This window comes from Triplophysa rosa, linkage group LG20 (assembly GCF_024868665.1).
Source record: "Triplophysa rosa linkage group LG20, Trosa_1v2, whole genome shotgun sequence".
Taxonomy (NCBI): Eukaryota; Metazoa; Chordata; class Actinopteri; order Cypriniformes; family Nemacheilidae; genus Triplophysa; species Triplophysa rosa.
Genome location: NC_079909.1, coordinates 15,907,292 through 15,931,899, shown reverse-complemented (window position 1 = coordinate 15,931,899; position 24,608 = coordinate 15,907,292). Strand labels below are relative to the sequence as shown.

Sequence of the window (24,608 nt, the reverse complement as noted above, 5' to 3'; positions counted from 1 at the left end):
GTGTGTGTGTACACACCCCCACAAACATACTTCAAACAGTGGGAGGCAAACACTAGTGGCAACATGCATTATAATAAACTGAACTCTCTATGCTCTTCATTTCTTACGTGTGTGTCTCGTGAGAGCAGAAAACCTGTTTGTAATCCAATCGCATCTCTAATTTCATTCTGAATTCCATTTTTTCATTACGATGTTGATGTTCGCTCAGATAGACGCCTTCTGATGTGTAAAAAGTCTGTGAGCATGCGTGTGGTTTAACATGCAGATTGGAATGCGTCAGAACTGTGAGGGTTCTTGGGAACACACACACAAATGTATTGTAGAGTGAATTCAGACATTTTGACTTTAAGATGGCAGTCAAAAACGTCTGACTGCTACTTATTTATACATTAAAACAACACATGCTGTGAAAACGGTAAAAATAAAACACGAATACACACTCAATCATTCTCACTCATGTTCTGCTCGCGGTCTCGCACCTGTATGTGTAAAAACAAGAACCTGTAGGATGCTGTTCTGGGAGTTTATAATCAATCTCCAAAAGAGAGTTTTCTACAGCGTACACTTACAAAAACTTTAAATGAGTTACCGAGTCGAGACTGATAAACATCTCACCTGTGTTGACCTCCAGCAATCTCTTCTTCTTCATCTGCCTCTCCAGTTTCTCTCGCTCGGCCTTCTCTTTGGCTGCCCTTGCCTTTCTTTGCTTCTCCTCTGCCTCTTTTCTCTTTCCATTCTCCTTCACTGCTTGCTGGAGTAGAGAGAGAAGCATGTAAGTTAGAAGCCTGAAACACTCAAGACATAAGTGGGAACACAGAAGCAAATATTAAAGAGAGGGAAAAATACCCACACAAGATCTTAAGACCATGACAACAAATGTCAGGCTCCAAAAAGAACAAAAAACAAAGTAATTCAATAAAAGCTTTTTAAGTTATTTTATACATCTTTTTTGCTATATGCAAAAATGTGAGCCAGTGAGAGAGATATAAATAATAACATCATAAAGAAATACATTTAGCAAATGTGTGTCTTGCAGAAAACAAAACGCCACATACTGAATCTGCCATAGTTCAAACTATGTATATATTTAATAAATCGTTCTTATTTAAAGACATCAAAAGGTTACTCGAGTAATAATCAAGTTTTTAAACTAAGCAAAGATCTACATGTAGGTGACTTACGCAACGCAACGCAACGCAACACATCACAGTCATCAGTATTTAAAATCATTTATTTTCTACCTTGACATTAGAACTTTCAAAGAAAAGTACAGTAGCCAGAAATAAATGTTTAAGATTTAAACTGTGAAATACTGGCATTACCTTATGTGTAAATATGTTTCTCTAGAGAAAAAGAAGGAGTGTGTGACAAGAGACGCAATGAGAACAAACCAAATAGCTCAAATAAATGGACCACAACAAAAAAAGATATAGGAAGAATGAAAGGAAGAGGTGAAAACAGTGTACAACTGTGGAGGACAGACGGCAAGAGACCTTCTTTCTAGGTTTTGAAAACACTCTGAACACTTCAAACATTTTCAGGAAAATCTGGGGGGCAAGAACAGACGACAATACCTCGTTTTCTTTTCTTTTAGGACCATTAGAGGTCGAAGAGTGTTGTTAGAAATCTATAACTCCTCTTTTGGTTTGATGAGGGCTACTTTTCCATGATGTAAGAACACTCAGACAATCAGAACAAGCTATCAGAAAGAAACATCATTAGAGCAGTCACCTTGTCCTAACACTTCATATGCCTCTTTCTTCTGCTCTCTTTCTCACTCAAACCTTAAAAGCCTTCTCCAGATAATGGATGTACTTGTAAGTGTGCAGAACTGAGCCAGTGACACACCTCACACAAAGGTAGAGTGGAACAGGCAAAAGACGAACGGGTTTAATAAGAAAAGGCAGAAAGAAGTAGCAGGAGAGACAGCTCAACCAAGAAGGAAATAATAAAGGTGACATCACAGGGGGAAAAAAACTAAACACACACATGCACACAAACTGAGCATCCATGTTTAATAAACTGTATGTTCTATCCCCTCACCCTTCCCTTAAGTCCTCGCATTTCTGCATTTTTACATTAACAAATAAACATTATTTAGTTTGATTTATAAGATGTTCTAATGGGGACTAAAATGGTTTTACTAACTTTGTGGGGACATTTGGTCCCCAGACTTTACAGCTTACAGGACCACACACACACATTTATAAAAGTTATATAAATGCATTTAATGTACTGGCTATAAAACAACATTTTGCAGCACATTTTTATAACTATATAAAAAATTGGTCACACTTTTCAATAAGGTGCTATTTATTAACAATAAGTTAATGCATTAGCTAAAATGAACTAACAATAAACAATACTAATACAGCATTTATTAATGTTAGTTCATGTAAATTTCAACATTTACTAATACATTACTAAAATCAAACGTTGTCACTGTTAACATTAGTTAATGCACCATGAACTAACATGAATAACTGTTAACATGAACTAACATTAACAAGGATGAATAAATGCTGAAAACTTAAATTGTTCATTATCTAATTTTAGCCAATGCATTTACTAATGTTAACTAATTGCACCTTATTGTAAAGTTTTACCAAAAAATGTAATATTTAAAAATAAACAAAAACTGCAAAACAATACTAGTTAATGCTGCACTGAGCAAAATTTGTTCAAAGATTGTCAAAAGAGGCCAACTTTATTTGCAAAATATACTTGTTCTTGTTTTACTTGGTTAGGTTAACCCTTCACATTTACATGCTGCTTTTCTGCATCCTGCTTTTCTTGAACAGGAAAATAAAACTTTTCTTTTGTGTTAAGACTAAACCTGGTATTTTGCCTGCACCATAGGCTTCTATAACACCATTAGAGTTTATATAATTAAAGAAATAACAGCAGGAGAGCAGGACAAATAGGCTGCGAGATTAAATTTGACAAAGCTAGTAAAACTCTTATAGCACTAATTTAATCGATTGGAACACAAGAACTCGGCGCAGAGACATATTGAAATGATGATATAATTACACACACACAGCTGTATATTATATTTTATATGACAGCACACGTTAAAGACCATGTTCATCCTGTTACCCAATGTCCTTTAGCCACACCTCACCAATGCATCTAATACTCACTCTTGTTGAAAACTCTCGTCAAACCTGCTCTCAGAGAGGATTGTGGGATTGGCAAAAAGCCCCTAGTAAATAGCTAAAGTAGACATTGGTTCTATTTGCTGTACAGTTCACAGATCTCCAGCAGGTCCTGCAGCAGTGGCCTCTTAAATGAGCAGGAAATATGGCTATTGACGGAGGGACCGGACAGACTATAAGTCACATGATAACGAGGCTTATTCCCCGTTGAGTGCGGCGGATTACCGACACAGTCTGCGATCACAGTAAATCCCGACGTGGGGAACAGGATAGTAAGATGGAAGGTGGGCTAAATCAGCTTTCCTCTCCACAGCCCCATGACAGCACGCACACACAGAGCGCTTTAAACACTTTCATTAGAATTAGGGGAGAATGAAAAGCAGTGGCGTGTGACCTCGCGCTTCGTAGCACGGACATCAATATCAACGCTAACACAAGAGGGGGATTCATAATGACCGTGCCCTTCCATCACAAGGGTCAAACTCGACAACACTTCAAACTTTCATTAGACTGTCTTATAGCTCCTCGGGGTGTCGCTGATGCCAGCGTAATGCTAATTTCAACAAATCTGATGTGCAAGATGGAGTCGACTTGTGCTGATTTAAAATAGTAAACTAGGACCTAAAAACAACACTTCCCAAGAGAGCAAACGGAGCAATTAAATTGCAGTTTGCGTCAAAAATCTGCTAAATCTGACTGCAAATCGCTTCTATTCCTAGTACCCTTCCACAGGAAGTGATGTCGCTAGTGCCCTGACCCGGCTTCTCAGCCGGTGGATACGGCAGAATTGCACAGATGCCGTTTCATCAACTCAGAATAACTAAACAGACGGAGGTCTTATCTAATGTGCTCTGCTTTGTGCCTGGTGGCCTCATCTGAACCAGGTTTGACAGGTAAGTCAATGCCACCTCCCTCACAAAGTGGGTAAAACATCAATAGCAATGCAGAGCGAGATTGTTGGTACAAGTGTTCAGAGTCAAAACGATTAAAACAACAGTGCTCTGGTGTACAACGGCAGATGGGCCTTACCTGTGCGCTGCATAAACTAACTGCTAGATGTTCAATAACAGCTCAGGAAAACATCGCCATTGTCCTTCCCAAACCTCGTATGTTCAAATTCGCTATTTTTCATATGGAAAAAACAGTACTTTTGAAAATGATTGAATACTGCGTTGCTCTTTTTTAAACACGTTTTATTGGATATATATTTGCAAAACCATGTGACAAACATAAAGGTGACTAATAATAATGATGTTTGCCAAAAATGGAGATACAAGGTTTCAGAAGGACAGCAGCGATATGCAAAAATCACATAAACGGAGATTGTTCTGTTATGACTTTTCAGGATAATATGTCATGTTTCACGCGCTTTCAAAATCATAGCTGTGAAAAAGACCAGTGCATACTGTAAATAATACATAAAACAACAACAAGCAAAAGTCTGTATGCTCTCCTAAAGACCTTCTGATCCGAACGCTTTTGCTCAAAAGCGAGAAATGCTACACAAACAAAACTCAAGAGGGTTCAAAGCACACACTGGACTGTTCCGCTAACTGCCACTTAATGATTTTCCAGTGGTAATTGTGAGTGGGTTAGCATCAGGGCACTTGTTTTTCTACATCAGGGATGGATGAGAGTGAGGATGGCGGCTACGCACATGCATAAAAGTTTTGTTGGCTGTTGAGCCACAGTCAGCATCTGTGTGTAAATGACTGATGAGGGGTTAAGGGGAAAATCCCACACACAGCTGAGCGGAGGAAACTCCTCTGAATAGACTATCCATCTCTGTGGCCCCCACACACCATTACTGCACAATCTACACTGATGGGCCTTGCTCTCTTTGGACGTTCTTGATGATACTAGGCGCCGGCGTCTGTGTCTGCCTACCCTGCAAACAAAAACGCAAAACAAAAGTCAAATGACCCCTTTTAAAATGACTTAAGCTGTCTACAGTGGAAGCATCCGACATGTCAAAGTGCATACGATGTTCACCCGCAGTAAAATGTCTAAAAATACTGCTATGAATCTTATTTGTTGTACATTAATAGAACATCTAAAAATACATCTACACCAGCTGTAATCACATAAAGAAATGGATTTAAATGATTTTCAACTGGTTCTCAAAACGAAGAATAAAACCCTTAATGTTTTATTGAGGACAGCGTATGTAGTAACACAGTCAGTTGTGTCAACGCTCAGCAGCACTAACAGAGAGCGAACAGCTTGCATTTGTCATTCCCCGCTGAAAAGACACATCTGTGCAAATTGCTTGCCTTTATTTTTTTCACTCTGCAAAACTTTTGCGCTTGTTTTTCTTTGAATCTATTTAAATCCGCGTGTTAACCGTGAGATGCGGCTCCATGTGAACTGAACAAAGTGTGTCGGAAAGAGTCTAAAATGCTGTTAGGAATGATTGATGCTTGGCAAACTTGGAGTACAGAGCTGAGGCTCTCATAAGAAATGCCTTAATATAGATCACAACAGCTGCATGTCTACCTCGAATAACCCTGCGCTAATCTGATGAAGACGTTCTCACTGCAAATCTATTCCTCTTCTGTCAAGCCCAATGTGTCTGATTAGACCCCGCCCACTCTCCCATAACACAGCTAACCAATAGGGGATTAAACTCCTCGCTTCTCATCTGCATAAATGGCCTGTAACTCTGTTAAGGTGGAGAGCGAAGGGAAAGCGATAAACACAGGGTGCAGAAATTAGGACGAAACTCTGCGTTCTCCCTCGCCCTGAAATTGCCTGTTTTCTCATTATAGAGTCGGTCTCCATTTTCTAGCCATCGTTTGAACTTAATTACTGCAGTCGTGCCAGGACTGAGGCCCTCGCTATTTCCCCGCTCGCTCGCGTCCAATTCGGTTTGACAGGAGACAATTCAGGCAGATACAGACCGGCTACAGAGGGTTACAGCGAACGAAGCTAATTTCACTAACGTAATTGCGTTGGCTTCATTTTGTTTGCATTAAACAGCAGAAAAATTAACATAAAAGTTCAAAGAAAAATACATGATGCATCAAAGTAAGTCATCAAACTTTCTCATGGACAAATATAGGTCACATGTGTGTGAAAGTTAAACCACCGACTGTCAACACAGAACAAAATAAAAAAAACAACGTAACCAAACAAATTTAATAGGAAATACGCTGTTATATCTAGATTTAGTGTACATCAATTGCATTTGGCGATTGGACTTATTAGGGGTCTGGATAAGTCTTAATGGGAGGAGCTTAATAGCAGCCCACCAGGTCTCAGTTAACAGAATTTAGTCATCAGTCACTATCAATCCCAGCAGCGCTGCCTCTCTGTTTTTACTTAACAAAACTGTATGACATTTAGTTTAAAGTTTAATCTTACCTGAACACTACTATTCACATTATAGATGGTTCATCGGACGCACGCGCATGGCCCCAAGTTAACTTCAGGTCTGTGTTTGTTTATGGCCACTAGCCAGACCAATATTTTACTGTATAGTAATCGTATTAAATAAACAATGTGTTGAATTTGATTGTATATTAGTTTTATTAAATCATTTGTTGAATGGGTTGTGTAACTTCGCATTTAAGTTTAGCCAAGTAACGGTTCTTCTACTGGTCACCCAAAATAATACTAGCTAGACAAACTTTTAACTTGCTGCTAACGTCATTTACTTGTTATTTCTTTTGGTTGTTATCAGAAATAATCTACAGGGACTCTATTCTTTGCGGATGTGTACCGGAAGTTAAGTCTGGGACACAAAAGCGCACATGCACAGTAATGTTTGTTTATCTTGTTGCTTAAGTCTGCATGCCATCTACATAGAACTGGAACCTAGTGACTAATTCAAACGCTAAATAATACTATGTTTAATCCATTTTACTTTAATAGTCAATTTTAGTTAGCTCGAACTATTTTTTATCAATACTTTTTAGTACTGAAATGAATACAAGTGAATTTTTAACCAATATAGTCAACAGAATCTATCAGCCACCTGGGATACATTTCTACACACTGAGATTGCCAAACATTCTAAGATTCTATTCTCAGTAACAGATACATGTCATGCTGCTTCAGCTTTCAGTTACGTCTGAAGGACGTGGATATCTTTTGAAAAACAGCCTGTTTTGGAACTTTGAATCACTCACACGATGCCTCAGAACGCAGCTCACTACAGTAGGTTCTGGAACAGAGCCATTGCAATTTAGATGAATTATGTTATTTACTGAACTGAAAACAGTTTTTCAGAACTGACTTTTACACCTGACTACATAGAAATGACAGGATATGCATGTTAATGAGCTTACACTAAACATCATAAATACCAGTTTTGGGTAGAACCAAAAAGAAAAGAGAGCATTGCTGATTTTCCATCCTATTCTCTCTCGCCGCCTGCAGGTCATGGCGTGTTCACCCACTCTCCCTTGTCGGTCTACCATTAGCCACGGTCAATTGGATTCCTGTCAGCACCGCCGAACTGCTGCTGGTCTATTTCAAACGGGTGGATGAGCAGAGAGGGAATGCTCATACACACACGTACACTAAAACACTCCCAAACAGACATAGTTCAGTGTGAAATGACTAGCACCCAGTGCAAGCGGGGCTTAGAGTGAGCGAGCACACTTCAACATTAGGATCTCTCAGAGTGTTAGCAGAATGAACCGTGTGTGACATATGTCCTTTGTGGGGGTGGGAGGTTCACCTTGACTCCATCATGTGGTGGTCGGTCTCCTATAAAGAAAACACCAACAACGTTGAAATGCTTTGATGTGGGTGCATGTGTAATACACTGGGCATTCACTGATAAGGCAGAGTTGAGGTCAAAGGTCTACTGTAGGAATGAAAGAGTGTGGCAGGTTGCCACAGCAACGCCCGCAGATCTGGATTATGGGATATGATCAGAGGCACAGTTTACGGTGGAGGACTGAATCAGCTCTCTTGCTCTTTAGCCTCATAATTAACTGGCTGCTTTAAACAATTCGCCCCCTTTTTAGACGTTTTTTCAGTATTTTATAAATTCCCCAGAACATCCTGCAGCTTAGAGTGAGGAGTGAAATCAAATTACTATTATGTTGCCTAAGTGTCCCGTCTCAAATCCTCGTGATTTAATTTTCAAATAAGCACGGATCACAATGTGGCCGTGCAGCTTTTATAATAAATCCTAATGCAGCAGATTTGGCCACCCTATGACATGCATAAAGAAAAAGCATGGGATCTGGCAACTATGGTAGAAATGCCATGGTATGTTTGTGTCCCACACACATCCAGACGGCACTTTTGGACATCACAGAGGTGTTGGAACGGTCAAATCAAAGCAGCCTACCTAGGCATCACTTTGGCTCTCACAGGGGTGTTCAAATGATCACATCAAAGCTGTACACCTAGAAGGATTTTGGGGCATCATAAGGAGGCTCAAATGTTCGTATCAAAGCTATCTCCCTAGAAGGCATTTTGGGGCATCATACACATTTTAGAATCAAAGCTGCCAGCCTAAACAGCATTTTTAGCATCAGAGGGTCATTCATCACCTGTCCAGAATCTCTGAGCATCATATGGGCATTAAACAGCATATATGGGTTTATTTCTTAACTGATGTACCTATAGTATATGCAGAAGAAGAGAAAGGAGGCCAGGAGAGGTGAAATATTTTTTGCAAATTCAATTATTCACAACCGTCTGATTGGCATGGACGGTCATTTGCTGCTGCAGGGGGATTATTACTTTCTTTTTTCCTTCTTTTTTTTATTAAATTCTCTGTATGACTCCAATATTTGTCTGTCTACTAGTCTACTCTTTTTTTTTTGTCTCCAAGAAAGAGAATGGGAAAATGGGATCAAAAAGTGAGGGAACCGGTGTTTGTGCGAGTGCATCTTCACTTCTGGGAATCAGTGCAGCAATGGCCAAAAACAATCTCCATCAAAACACGGACGTCACATCAATGTCACAATGGAGAAAGAACAGTCAGAGCAAGGACAGTGAGAGAGCGATGCCATGACTAAGCATGCATGGTTGCACGTCTGCATTTGTATGAGCGTTTGCCGTGCAGGAATGTATGAGTGCATGACGTGTTGCAGTAAGGTGGGTGTGTAGCCCCCTGTTCTACAGCTGGTCCCCTGCCACTCCATAACATTGATTTGAACAAGCTGCTTCTGAGGCCTGAAAACTTACTGCCCTGGAAAAAGGCTGAAAGTGGAAGAAAAAGGAGAAGACGAGAGAGAAGAGGAGAGAAAAAGATCAAATCTGGCATGTGACCGGCCAGAACCCTTTAACAGCCAGATAATACACCCTTTATTTAGAGAAGATAAAACATTTATTTATTATTTATATGTCAAGATGAAATGGAAAATGGAATGTGTGTGAATCATCACGGCATGTCACTACAAAGAAAACAAAGCTTGTTTGTATTCTTCCATTAAACTTTAAAACCTTGAAGTGCTTCTGACCTGGCTTTATTTTTCTGACGTACTGTAGGCTACACAGACTACTGGTTATTGTAAACCAAATATTTGACATTTAGAAATCGAGTGTGTTTACATGTACAGTCTTACTCTGATTATGCTTCATAAGACGATAACCAGTAAGGTCATGTAAACGCGTAAAACGGTTTTCTTTTATCGGTTATATTTCTTTTATTTTGTTATAAACGGCGTAAGCAAAATCCGCTCGGCAGATGTAAACGCCTTTACCGGTTTTCTCTCAGTTTTGTTTACGTGCGCATGTCTGACAGCGCAATAGTAAAACTCCCAAACGGAAGTAACAGTAAAATAACACATAAAAGTCTGCTCTGGAGTCATGCAGTTGAATAGAATCGGCAAAATGAAAAACTGTAGTTGCATATGCGGGTTCTGCGGAAATGAGAAGAGATATAAAAATACAGCTTCTGACCGATTTCCCACAGCATTTTTAATGACTAAACAGACTATCGATGGTGACAGGACTGCACGTGAGAATACTGCAGCTCGTCTAAACGCTTGCCAACAGTCATGTAATGATGATTCACAGCAGTGCAATAAAGGTTATGGAGATAAGACCAAATGATCATGCATCTTAAACGTAAATACACATCAAGATGCTCTCAATGGTGAATGGATATATCATACTGTATACATGAAAGTTGACCATTTAGCCAATAAAATAATGGCATTTTCACACTACTAATTTTGTTCAATAGCACCTTCTATCGCCGCCTTTGTTGCAATTTCATCAGAGAGAACGAAAACCACAGTGCAAAATGCTTATTGAGACCGGTTCCACGCTCTTTATTGCACTGGGAACCGGTTTCAAAGACGAACCACAGGAGTGCATTATCATGCAGCTGATGGTGGACCTACCGTCAGCTCATTCCCTAAATTTCAGCATTTCCATCATGAAATCATTTAAAATGATGAAGGCGACGAAACTCGTCTCATCATTGTAGCAGCCAAGTGGAAAATAACTTTGCATTTCAAATGGCTTTTCATAAAGGAGACAGGCGGCTTCCCTTTCGTCAGATTAGTGCACTAGAACCTTCAGAATAGGAATGAGGAAAGTGTTTGAGAACACACACACAAGGAATACAGAAAGCTCACAGCCTGTGTTTGTGTAACCTGCACGTAGAGTCATCGTACTGGGACAAGCAATATTTTACTGCTAATTTACCCAGCATTCCCTGCCCTCTAGTCCATCAGTGAGTTAATACTTCTGATAACATACACAGGGTCAGTGAGGATTCAAGGCTGGAAGAGAAAATACCCAGATTATACTTGGTAAAGACAGGTTATTCTAGAAACTGGTATGGGGCCATTGCAAAGCTGCAGATCCTGCGAACACAAGCTGGTCTCAATCCGGCACTGACATGACTCTGGATTTTATAAGGTATAACTGCACTGTGAGAGGATGAGCAGCGTAGGAAAACCCATACACACATCAGGCAAGTGGGAGGCTTACCATAAACATGGCTCTGAAGTTGCTGAGGTCGGTAAAGAGTTCGTCCACTGAGGTCTTCTTGGGGTCGATGGCAAAATACTCCAGCATGTTGAGATAGAGAGTCACCATGTTGCTATTCATGATCACCAGCTTCTGGTACTGATCTCTCGCTTGTGAAGAGAAACTGTGAGAAATTATCGTCAAGGCCTTAAACCGAATAGATGGAGTGAAAAAACAATGAATGTATGAACACATTGTCATTCCTATAGTGGAATGCAGCTGTCACCCTCCAAACTTTGCAGAGATCAGGCCACAGATATATTGTAAAACCTACTGAAGTGCGTCTTAAATCTAAGACCAATGATTGTAAGTCTAGACCCTTCACAGTATATTTCTACTACTAGAGTGGTTACGTAACCCTCTTAAACCGAATCCAAAACACATTCTAAAGCTCAAGTCCTATGATTTTAATTACGGTTAATAACGGCACAGATTCAGAAATTGTATCAACGGCAGCTCTTCATCCAATTAAAACTGTGCTTGTGTGTACAGTATGAGGCTAAAACGTGTAATTTATTGGGATGCATGCACACAAGCCATTTATTCGCCAATAAACATAAATATAGATGGTTCAATTGTACTTGTAGTAAATGTAGAAAAGCCGTTTAAACCAGCATTTATGTTCCACACTGACTGGTGTTTAGATATAAAGATCTCTATTCGGTACAAGTACTGTATAAAGCAAGATACAACCTACTCCCTGGGAATATTCAAAAATTGTTTTCTCATAGAGAAGGGAATTACAATTTTAGGAGAGAAGGTATCTTTACAAATATTAAGGTTCGCACTACTTTAAAAAGTTTTTGTATTTCTGTAAGTGGAGTGAAGTTGTGGAATAGATTAAGTCCAGTGATCAAGCAATGTCCAAGTATTATCCAGTTAAAAAAGCGGTACAAAAATATGAATTTTACAAGGTAAAGGGAGGAATAAGGGTTTTGACAAGGTGTCTTCACCAATAAATTTGTATATTTATTGATTGATGTATATATAATTTTTATTTTTTGTATTTGTTATTGTTGTATTGGCTGTTGTTTGATTGTATTGTTTGGTTTAGTTTTGGACATTATTCTTCTTCATGGTGGATATAAATGGAACTATGTGGGTTTTTCGAGTTTTGAGTTTTAGAGATAAGAACGAATATATGTAGATAATTGTGATTATTTTAAATAATTGATAAGCTTATGTAATAGAATCATAAAGATAAAAGGATGATCTTAGTTGAGCAGTGGAGAAGGGGGTAGGATTAGATAGCTGCTTCTTCCTGCTCCTTTTCGGATATGTACACGTAAAGATTATTTTGTTTTGTTACGGATTTGTTTATTATGAAAAAGTTTTTTTTACATGTTCGAAATAAAAGTTTTTTTCATTCATTCATTCATATAATAGTAGCATGTGGGCTGCAAACCTGAACGGCTGATGTTTTGATGGTGTTCCATATGGAAAGCCACACTGAACAGTCAAAACAGGATTCATAAATGTCTCCAGAGCAGATGTGAACTGAAAGAAACTAGATTTTTACACGCTTCTGAAAATCATTTAAATGGCGCTTGCGACTGCAAAATTCAATGTCAGAACTGAGTGGCTGCAGGGATGTTGCTATGAGGTTGGTTACAACATTAAAAGCACCCACTCTCAAATCTCTTTAATATGGTCCATCTAATTATAGAGGAAAAGCGTACCCACAAATGCCAAAAAGTCTATTAATTTAATCAACCTTATGTTGTTCCAAGCTTTTCGTGCTTACCTTCTACAATGAAACAGAAAATGTGCATATACTGGGCACTTTTGTTTACTGTATTGACAAATGTCACTCCAAAAATGGCAAAAAAGCACCATAAATTGAAATAGTCTATATGAAGCACATGGGTTTGGAACAACATGCAAGCAAGTTACAGAATTTTTTGTGGAAACTATCCATTTAAGACTACGTGCACAACATATGTGCATGTGCATGCATAAAATGTTGGGAACAAAGACCTGGTGTGCGATGACGGAGATCAAAGTTTTCCCCTCAGAATGGGAAGAGAACAGTAACTATCTACATAAAGGTAAACAAAAAAAATCAATGACCAGCAGAAAGAAAAGAAAAAAGTAAATGGATAAAGCGGAAAACAAAGTGAAAATCTTTGTCTCAACACAATGGCACAGGAAACATCACAATAATTTGCAGATTATCTACTGTCACGCGGATGTACAGTTTCTCTAGGATACGAAACATGCAAACAAAGCCTCACTGAGTCACATCAAATATATACTTGCTATGCTATGTCTCGCATACACTGATGCTCAGTCGCTCACACGCAAAAAAAACATGAAAGAGAAATAATCTGGGTCTAATCCTTCGTCTGAGCAAATATGGCAAGCCTTTCTTCAAATATCATAACTAACATTCTGACTTTGATGTGGTTTTAATTAATAATCCGTTTGGATGCGGCAGCCTCCCGCATCAACCTTTCCAAAAATGTGTGTCCAAAAACCCTGTGTTTGTACTTGCTATGGACTACCGTGAGTTTCATTGTGTGTAAGAGCTGTTGCATTTCACTTTAGTGTGAGTGTGTATGAGCTGTCAGGACCCACATTTATATTAAACACCAAGTGTTGACTCAACAACACCAAATGTCCTTAAAATCAAATGCTGACATTTATTAATATTATCAAGAACTGCACAGGCCTGACAATATGCAAAATTATTGAGTCTTGGTTTGTACATGTCTTACATTTCACACTCGATAATTCACTGCATAAATCACATTATTTGGCACAAACCACAGTTATCATTGTAACAAGTCAACCTGAATTTAGTGTGACTCTACATAGTCCATATGTTCATAGCAGTCTACCAAGTGATGTCTTTATCTAACTGGACACGCAGGCCGTTGACATCAACAACAAAAGATACAGGAGACACCTTTTCTCCTTCCCTTTTTAAAGTTAATAACCCTATTTATTTGGCAGTCCTCTCACAATAGATGATTACATGGTTAGTTGCATTTCATCATTTGCCTTTAGCATTTTGTCCTTGCTACTCATGACCCAATCAGAATACAAGTGCATCCTACTTTTTGTCGCAAGCCAAGAATCAATGCGGTGGGAGATGACAGGTGTGCTGTTACATGTTCAGCGGCGTGTGTGGTTGTGCTGAAGTAAGCAGCGTCCCCACTTTCGATTAACTACTGTCCTACCAGTCAACAGTGCATTTGTATGCTAACCTCAGCCGCATAATCAGGTCTGGCTAGGGCAGGTAAGTGACCATTAGGCTGAACCCTGACAACAAGTGGACATCCAGAGACTGTGCTGTAATCTCTATCTAACACATTTCAGACCAAGACACACTGTAACTGGTCCACCATGACTTATTCATGATAAAGACATTAATGGTGAGGGCAGACAGGCCAAAAAGCCTGCGCATGGTCGGCCCACCCGTTAAGTCTTCAGGGAGTTCATCCTCCTACATATGCACGCAGACCTGCTTCGTGCGTCTCCTCTGCTGTCTTTTATGCTCCGAGTTCATTCACGCCCTCCAAACACACCTGCTTCAGCTCTCTGATTAGGGAAAGAATAGAACGCAGGGGACAAGCTCACCTAATGAAAGGACAGACGGTGTATGAAAGAGAGAGATAAGACTTCATTAACTTGAATCCGGATCTGGTTTCTGGTGCTAAGAGCTAAGGGGATGGAGAGAACCTGTGAGTGGTGTTAACTACGGCTGGGAAAGAGAAAGGTGGATTGTGTTTTTTTGTTCTAAATGACAGACAGCTAAACTAAATAAAGAGAGGGAGGTTGATGGCTGACCCCTGAGCAGAGGCTCAGTGCACAGGGATAGAAAAGCATTGATTTTCGCCAGTACACCTGAGCTTGTTAGACACTCTCATACTGTATACTGTACACACACTTCTAAAACACACTCGCCTTCTCGCCTAACCTAGTCACTTGAATCAGTACACAGCATTTTAAATGGGATAGTTCACCCCAAAAAAGAAAACTCTTGCATCATTTACTTACTCTCACGACATTACAAACCTGAATGACTTTCTGCTACACTAAAGGTGCTTCAAAAGGTTCTTTGGAAGAACCTTTGTCTAAACGGTTCCATAAAGAACCTTTAACATCCGAAAAACCTTTCCGTTTCGTTTTCGCGAAAAAAGGTTGTGAAAAGGTAAGAAAGAGACGGTTCTTTAAAGAACCCGTGACAAAATGGTTCTTTGTGGAACCAAAAATGGTTCTTCTATGGAATCGCTGTGAAGAACCTTTTAAGCACCTTTATTTTTAAGAGTGTATGAAACAAAAAAAGTAATTTGAGAAATACGAGTGGTTTTGTGTCTACTGAATACAATGTAAGTCAGTATTGTTTGGTTAAACACATTCTTCAAAATATCTTCTTCCGTGTTCTGCAGAAGAAAGTCATACGGGTTTGGAATGACATGAGGGTGAGCAAATGATGAAAGATTTTTCATGCAAACAGTCCTTTGCTCTTTAAAGTGTACATAACATGAGATCATGAAAATTACATTTCATGCAGTGTGTAATGTTGCCGTGTTTGAAAGTAAGCAGTCTGTCAAGTTCCAAATCCGAAGGTGAATGAATAACAAAGTTATTGGTTTGGATAAAAGGGAGTCGACTCTGCATCACGCAAACGAGTCGTCCCTAGTCCGATTCGCGATCTGCCGCGGATTTACGTCACTACATATAGTCCCTACCTACGTTTTGCTAGGACTACCCGAGAAAACTTCCCTCTACACCCCCAAACACTGTAGCTCGTGAGCCTCATTCACCATCTGACCAATCACAGCAGACTAAGACCATCTGACCAATCACATCAGACTAGGCTAGCGGAAAGGAGGGGATTAGACAGATAGATCGCGGAACGAATCATTTGAGAGTCAGTCAAGATGTAAGGTAAGAATAACTGCCTATTATTATTAAAAAAAAGTGTTTTTACACCTTCTATGTACATAAACTTGTTGTTGGACACTCCATAAACCAATGTAGGACCTTAAAAATCCCTAGTTATGTACACTTTAACATTGGATACCCTTCTTTAACTTGCATTTCATCTTGCAGACAATCTCAGCTTTATTGACCATAAGCCCTTACGAGTGCCTTCAACAGTACGACTGCAATTGTGCGAGAAGTTTACTGAAACATCAACACCCAGAATCAAAAGCACCAAATCAGTGCAAGCAAAACAAGCAAACAATGCAACAGAAAAATGACTGCATGAAAAAGCTTGAGTGAGAGGAAGCTGTGGGGTCGAAGACAGTCCACTGCGCTCAACTACGTGGCTGGTGAGCAAGATAATAACCTCCCCTGATAGAGTCAAGGCAGGCCAGCATGAAGGGTAGAGCAGCCGGGTCAGGCCCAAAACACAAGCATCCACCCCAGGCATTCCCTTGGATCCTGGGCACTACACACTCACTAGTAAAACAGGATTCAACTATCAAAACTGAGAGCGTCTGGGAAACCGCGTTAAGGGTGCATGTGAAATAATCAGTAATGCCTTGCAGAACCATAGAAAATGAAAAAAAGTAGTGTATTCAAGACGCACACTCCACGGTCCTCCACAAACACCACACAAAAGGTTCATTGACGATTTTCCACGTTTTTTTCCAGCTTTGGTTCATTCAGGTAGCTCCCCTCATATCTCCCTTGGCAACACGTCTGGCCTTCATTGTAATTCAAACGTTTGCCATTTGCGGATGAGACAACACCCAGACCACAGGGAACTGTTTCGAATGCAATGACATGCAGCGGGGAAAAGAGCAAACAAGCTGAGGAACAAATACATGAATACGACTCCATTATCAAACTGTCTTCTGTTTCACACGCTGCCCGGTGAAACTCAATGCAAATAAATAATTCACACACAGTGACAGAAACTCTGATTAGTGTACTGCGTGCATGTGCGGTGGACAAGGGTGTTGGAAAATGTGTGTTCGAGAAATAACAATGCTGCTAACAGAACAATAAATAAAAAGTACTGTATATCACAAGAATAACTTTAAAATAAGGAAACAAAATCGAACATGTATATATGCGTGTACATGAAAGGATATTGCCATCTTGCTGTGGAAAAGGTCCTGGTCATCTGTAGAGCTGAAAGTTTCCAGATCCTTCTCCAACTGCAGCAGATGTAACTCCATCTGTCTCAAACTCTTCTCCATGTTTTCTGCTGACACTAGACACACACACAAAAACAAATAGATTTAAAACGATTCACTGGCACACTTTATTTACAGCAAATAGGTGTATATGACTGTTTCGAGGAAACAAATATTTTTCATTCTGCATTTGGAAAGAACTGATGTAAACAAAAGTTCAACACGCAAAAAGATAAACTCTTGCCACGGGAAAGAAAACTTAGGATGTTTCGAAAAAAGTTCACTTCAAAATGAACATTCTGAACGTTTACCAAGAACACATGCTCTAAACAATCTCCTGTGACCTACATCTTGACTCCTCTGCAAATGGCAAACGCTTGAATGCCAGCTAAGGCCAGGCATGTTTGCAAGAGGAGACACAGAGCACTGTAAACATGGATAATTTCTATAAACCTACAGAAATGTAAGCCAATATTTACAGAAATACTGAACATGTAGTGAACTGACATCAGGACATTAAGTTTAAATATACATAGCATGCAGAATACTCTTTCCTGTCATTTTTGAAGACCTCCATCTAATATTTTTGGTCTTCTTGAAATAGTCTTCATGATACTATATTTCCTGTTAAATGAATCATATGGAAAAAGATTCAAATATTTATTTTACATTTTTATTATGAACTATACCCTTAAAGAAGCTGGTAGTCATACTGTATTACTTGTTATATTGTGAGTATTGAAGAGAATACTCTCTATGTACTCTTTAAGATACACAGGTTCTTCTGTATCAACAGTTTAATCAATTCAGGTGTGAAAAGCAGAGCGGTAACGTGTGGAAGCTTTGCCATGGCAACATTGTGCTACATGGTAACTGCTGCGTTTTGCACATCCAAGGCGTGTTTGTTACTCGAGTGTAAATTTGCGCAGCCAAACACATGCACAGCTGTCAGTCGTAGTGATTGTGTGCAGTGTAGAAAGGCTGCGGATTTCTCAATGTTAGATCGATATGTTTCACTCACTTACACAGATCTCTGAACACTCATTCATGGTGGAATTCAGGATGTGTTGTGTTTTCTTTCCCACATATAGCAATGCTATGCTATCCTTTATCACTTTACTTTAAGAAACTGGCATATTATAACAAAGTAAAACTGGGTCTTTATTTCCCTCGTCTCTCATGTATGCTGGTAGTTTGATGAGGTAATTATGTGACTTTAATAAGAAGCTCAGTTTTGATTAGGCAGAGGCTGTTTGGTGCGGATGATCATGTTCCGTGCACAGTGTTGGTTTAATGTGATGGGACACATTGACTGAGCCTCATGGACTGAGAATTGCCTTTAATATCTACAGCTTAGCAGGATATTTTCATGCATTTTCATGAGGAATTGTGTAAATGTTAAACTACTTAAATGGTAATCTGCTTAGGTTGGACTTTTTTCTTTTCTTTCCACCCTTAATGATTTATAAGGTTTTAAACTATTTAATGTGCTTAAGTAGTAAATATACCTTTATTTCATATCTTGGCCTAAAGTATTGAAATAAATAACACAAAGTGTTTATTGCGTAGGAAAGGCACAAAGCTTGTTCAGAATGCTTTTACATATAAGCATAAGTATGTATCAAACAGATGTGGAAATGGAAGTTGGGAAATGCATCATCCTCAACCTCTAGCTCCCTCTGATGGAATCAATGTAGAAAGAACGAAAGTGAGAGAGAGAGCGAGAGAGAGAGAAAAACATAGAGGTACATGTCTCTATCTGGTCTCATTGAACTGTGCCAGCTGGCACAGCCACTCTAAGTGCCACCCAAGAGTCCAGCATCTAGACATGCTATAACATGTCTATTACAGTATTTTGGGGGGTTACGAGTAGGCTAGGGCTGGGCGATGTGTTAAAAAAAGATTGATAATTGACTTTAAAATCATCGCGATATCCGATAATATCGGGTGCGTTTGACTTCATGCAACATTGCGCAGACGATCAATCTGTGGATACGGACATCGCATGATAATGTTATAACGCATATTTTCCATTATTATCGATTTTCGTCTGGTATCTATCTGTTGTAATCGACATCGGGATATTTGCGAGACATTGGTGATATACTATAACATCGTCACATCGCCCAGCCCAGGCTGCCGTTTAATTCCACTAAGGATGTTTGTCTGTCTACGGACAAGAATGATCCTTTAAATCATGTGATGTGTTTAAGAGAGGTGTGCTATAATTTTTCTAAACAATATGATTTTTCCAGGTGTTATTGTGTTTAAAAATCCTCCATCTATACCAGACATGAGCTATTTTTAGAGATGGGTGGGATACCAACCAGTACACCCTAACAACTGCACAGCACCCCTAAAAACAGCTCAGAACACTTAAGAAACCACACATTCTATGGCAATAAATGCGTTGTAGAGGCTAAAAGCAAACAATTGTCTTTCAATTCTTCTTCAAAAGGTTTAAATAGTCTAGTAACATGTAAAATCACTAAATGTAGTTTACAGTCATACACTGTAAAACACACACAAACCACACAACTAACACACTTTTTTTTTTGATAAGCCCAAAAGTAATTGCACAGTGAGCAAAGTGTATGTGTGTGTTTGGGTTAAGTGTAAACCTTTACTCAAGATGGCCATTAGGAGGGCCACTTGAGAGCATTATGTGTGTGTATTTTATTACAGTTCTTGGGTGATTTGCAAGCTCTTGAGAGGAAAGACTTGAAAGGTCTTCACTCCATTCAGTCAGAATAAACAAACAAAGTGCTGTAAAAAAGTTGTAAGTCATTTTGTATATGACTCATCAGCGCTAATTCTGTGTGGGACAAAGACAAATGAGCCTTTGAGATAATTGAGATGTATGGCAGGACAGTTGCGTGTGTGTTATAAATGTGCATGTAAAGACAATCTGTATTAATGGCATAATTGGTAACAAAGTAGATAAAACAAGATATAAAACACAAAAACAGAGCTTGGAAAACAGTAAACAAGCACTTGGGTTAAACCACATCCACACAACTAAAGAAGATACACGCTCGAATGCACCATCCATTAGCAGCCATTGAAGAAAATCACCTTAGACCTAACCACACCGCAATGAGATACAAAACCATAACAGTTACTGAGCAGCAAGAGCTAATTCTTAATGAAAGCATCTCCACCCCTCAGAAAGACACTCACATGTACACACACATAGAGAGAGAGCACGTAATGTGAGCTCTAAAGGGCGGTGTAATGGAAGTAATATCTGTAAAACAATCAAAGGCTGTTTTCAGAGGCCAGTGCAGGGACACACATTCATAGTGTGGTTACCCATAATGCCATTGCAGCTTTGATGAAGGGCACTAGAGCGGGCAGCACTAATGAAATGGGGAACGGAAGGGAAAGGAAAGAGATAGACGGAAAGAAAAAAATGAAAGTAATAAAAAGCTGTAGAGACAGTCCCAATAAGCGAAGACAGTGGATATCACAGAAAAAAATCTCTCCACAACTCCTTAAAAAATGCATGTCCTGTTAGAGCCAATAAAAGACTCTACTGTAGTACAAATGTGTGTATTACCATTACATTATAAGTAGTCGCACATGCTACAAAAAAACATGTCTGTACTAAGAATAAATTCCGCTTCGCGTCGGGTGGTTCTTGCCCTCCACGTAGTGCATTAAAACCCTTTAACGCACGGCTAGCTGTGGATTATCCCTTACGTATACTACAGTATGTGGACAAATATATAATTATTGTATAGTAAAAGAATGGAAAACACAGGACTCAGAAAAATGAAAACGGAAAAAGGAACTTGGGAAAAACTAACTACACATAAATATTTTTTTGTTTATTTTTTCTAATAAAACAGACGTTTTATATTCGTGCTACAACTGTTTGGCCTGTGCTACAAAACTTTAAACCTCTGTAGCACCAGTGCTACGTGCAAAAAAAGTTAACGTACAGCCCTGATTAGTATCAAATACTGTGGAGAAAGCCTCACATGTAGTGTTTTTAAGTCAATTTCATTTTAAAACAAGCAGTCAAATAGAGTGGCCAGGGTCGTTCTGTAGACAGGGTGCGATATGTACTATCACATGTAAACCCTCACGTGTGTTAAAATGGTAACCGTTGCAGAAGAACTACTTCGCAAGTAATGCAATTTTGCTGTTTCACTTAGAAAATGTCACGTAACAGAAGCTAAATGCTACGCCAGTATCATTTCATGTTACCTTTAATCACTTTCTGAAAGGCTGACAGACACCGTCTGTCCCTCACCCTGCAAAACCTCTCTCTTCCACCGTCTAGAAGCATTAGGTAATGCAGCGAGGCGGTCCGGTCGCCCTGTGACTCTGCCTCTAGGGCTGCCCAGGGCAATGTGACCTCACACAACAGGACCCTGCTTCCCTCTGTCTTCTAAAGCACACATGAACAGACAGATAGACAGAGACTGTCTGGAAATACCAGTTTTTATTAGTCACATATCACCTCCATCTGTTCAGATAAAGACTTACAACAGAAAAATTCTGAGATATGATACGCCTCACTTGCTCTTATCCACGAACACGTACATGCTTGATATGGTATGACAGTGAAAACTTTCCACCGGTTTCTATTGTTTTAATACTGAGCTTATGATATTTTCTCAAACTCTGACCCTGCTCCTAAAACATAAACCTCACAGAAACAACTCAATTACTACAATACCATTAAGCCATCATTTACTATGTTCATTAAGCTTTTTCATTGTTGGCTGACACCCAAAATGTAGGTGTTTGGGTCTCCGAAATGTAAATCCCGACCCGCCCACCCCAACAAACACGGAGACTGACATTATCTCTGTGCCCAGGGCAGCTAATAGAGTGTGTACAACAAAATGAGGCCGAGCAGCGCAGAGGACATTAACACTGATAGAAGTGGACAATAAATTACCGGCACACGTAGAAACTGCGGTAGAGTTCAAACATCAGGTACATTGCGAGATCTCGTTTCAGACGGGTTTGTTGATGCGTGTGGGTTTTCGAGGCCAATGCAAGTCAGATGTTTGTCTCAAGGGCTGCTTGGAGGTGAGGGATTTTGAAAACTGTTCCGTTTATCCAAGTTAAACACGCATCTAATATAGTTAGACCGCACTGCTTCATCCTGGCAGCTGTGTATTCAAGTACTGTAGTATCTGCATGCTCTGAGCTCTTATTTGTAGGGCTGGGTCTCGATTCAGATGTTCCGATTCGATTTCGATTCTCAAGCTCTCGATTCGATTCTAGATTCAGATCAATGCATGCATATACAGTAGATATTTCTTAAAAGAGAACTGTAAACATCAGATTACAATGGTGAATTAATAAAAAGAAATGAAAAGCCACAAACGTGCAGTGTTTCTGCAAGGAATGTCTGGAAATGTGGAGTTTGGTGATGTCACACGCTAATTAACATATTTGTGACGTCATCGTCAGTCATAGTTTTTGAGTTGCAATTTCAGACTCGTTTCGCTTCTACTCTCTGAACTTTCTGTATTTTAATACAGCTCGTTGGCCAAAAAAGACGTTCTCATTTACATATTTTCTGTTTCTGTTATCAGTCGGATTCTGTTTCTGTCATCATCTGACAAAATCACCATACACACGTGAAAGAGCAGTGATATTGGCTATGTAATCATGCGCTAATTTACAGACAAACTGTGTTCATGTATATCCAAAGAGTCAACATAACAGTGACAGGTGTTTGGAACGCTGTTTTGTATTCTTTTATTCATTTGCGAATCGGCCGCTGTATGGTGAATTAAATGTGCTGCTTCTCCCTGTTGCTCACTGCATAGAGTTGCGAGAGAGACGAGCCCTGTCCCCGGGAAAGCGAGGCCTCGCACCCGCGCCTCGTGGGGCAGTACTGGTGACATTTTCCCACGGAATGAAAGTTCATGAAATTTTATCCAAAAAGGCACATGGTATGTCATTATGCGCTTCGTCTGACCAAAACACGACATACTTGCATCCGCCATGTTTATTAATGAATGAACGATAGGACCCTGTCCCCTGCCCGTTGTAAAAACAAAAGTGACATCTAGTGGAGAAGACTAGTAGAAGCAATAAGATTCACGGTAATGATCTCTTACAGTATGTTTAGTGCTTGCGGAAATGTGAAAGAAAAAAATTGAATCATGACGTTTGAGAACCGATATTGAATCAACCGCATTTAAAAAAACAATTAATCGAAAAATCGCCCAGCCCTACTTATTTGGTTAAACCGACAGGAAAAATGAGTAAGTTGACACATGGCAGGTACATGTAGTCAGGTAGAGAAAAGGAAAAATAGACAGACAAAGAGCAGGAAAGCTAAGGAAATTGTAATGAAGTGGAACAGAAGTTTTGGTTTACTGAAAGGCCTACAATTCACATAACTGTGCATATGTTTCAGTACCTCGACTAGCCCGATCAACATGCTGTAGATCCTCTACAAACTTGAGCACTTCAGGGAATTTCTCCTCACACGTCTCTGCCAGGAAGTTCAGCAGAGTGGACTTCTGATCTGCCGATTTAGTGTCCTTCAGCTGGGAGGGCAAAAGAAACAGAGGGGAAGGAAAAAAGGAAAAGCATCTGATTAATGTCATATCAAATTAAATATGAATAACACACGATAAGATAAATATAAGCCATCAGGGAATATGCTGGTTCAAAACCTTTTTCCAGTGGATTCTAGAAAGGCGAACCTTGACAGGTTTTTGGTTAAAACCCCGTATAAATGGAACTGGACCTAGGAGTCTGATAAAAATGCTTGTTTAAAAGAAATGAAGTCTGACGTATTTAAAGGGGTTTGCATCTGAACTCTTCATATGTATACAGCCGCAGAAGAAAATTACGAAACCATTACTTTTCAATGAATCAGCATTTCTGCATGTATTGTGGCCATTCCAGTCCAATGTCTGTTGAATTTCAACAAAAGGAGTAGTGACAAGGTTCTCACATAAAAACAAGTTTTGAATTTTTCCAAATTACATGTACAAATATTACTGTTGTATTGATTAAAAGTGAAAATGAACTTGTTTTCTTTGTCGTATTTGAGGCACTATTTGTATTTGGGGCACTAGCCTAGTAAACTAATGCTAATTTTACTGACAACGCAACCGCACAGCCATCCTCCATCACCCCTTCACAGCAAAGAAACAACAAAAACAAATATTTGTTTTCCTACAACGTGTAGAGAACACTAGGCAGTAAGAGAGAGAGAGAATCTTGAAGGCACCCATCAGCAGCAGCCTTCTTCACGTCTGACAAGTTAATTTGATAGAACACCAAAATTGCAACCGGACCAGAAAAGCAAGACGTTTTCATTGTCAGTTATGATCATCATTGTGGCAGAAGGATACAGGCATTTTGTAAAAGGCTGCACAAAAAGCATTTGATTAACATGGATAGCGCAAACATTATTAGG

At 39.4% G+C, this 24,608-nt stretch overlaps 1 protein-coding gene across 3 annotated transcripts in view; it reads right to left on the bottom strand.

Annotated features, from left to right (window-relative positions):
- diaph3 (diaphanous-related formin 3) overlaps nucleotides 1-24,608 on the bottom strand; it is a 261,201-nt gene that overhangs the window by 66,664 nt on the left and 169,929 nt on the right. For all 3 annotated transcript variants that reach the window (XM_057362480.1, XM_057362482.1, XM_057362481.1), the window contains 4 exons: nucleotides 23,598-23,727; nucleotides 17,159-17,280; nucleotides 11,067-11,231; nucleotides 616-751 (listed from right to left, as the gene is read on the bottom strand). In XM_057362480.1, coding sequence (XP_057218463.1) covers nucleotides 616-751; nucleotides 11,067-11,231; nucleotides 17,159-17,280; nucleotides 23,598-23,727 — 553 coding nt within the window. The remainder of the gene's footprint in view (nucleotides 1-615; nucleotides 752-11,066; nucleotides 11,232-17,158; nucleotides 17,281-23,597; nucleotides 23,728-24,608) is intronic.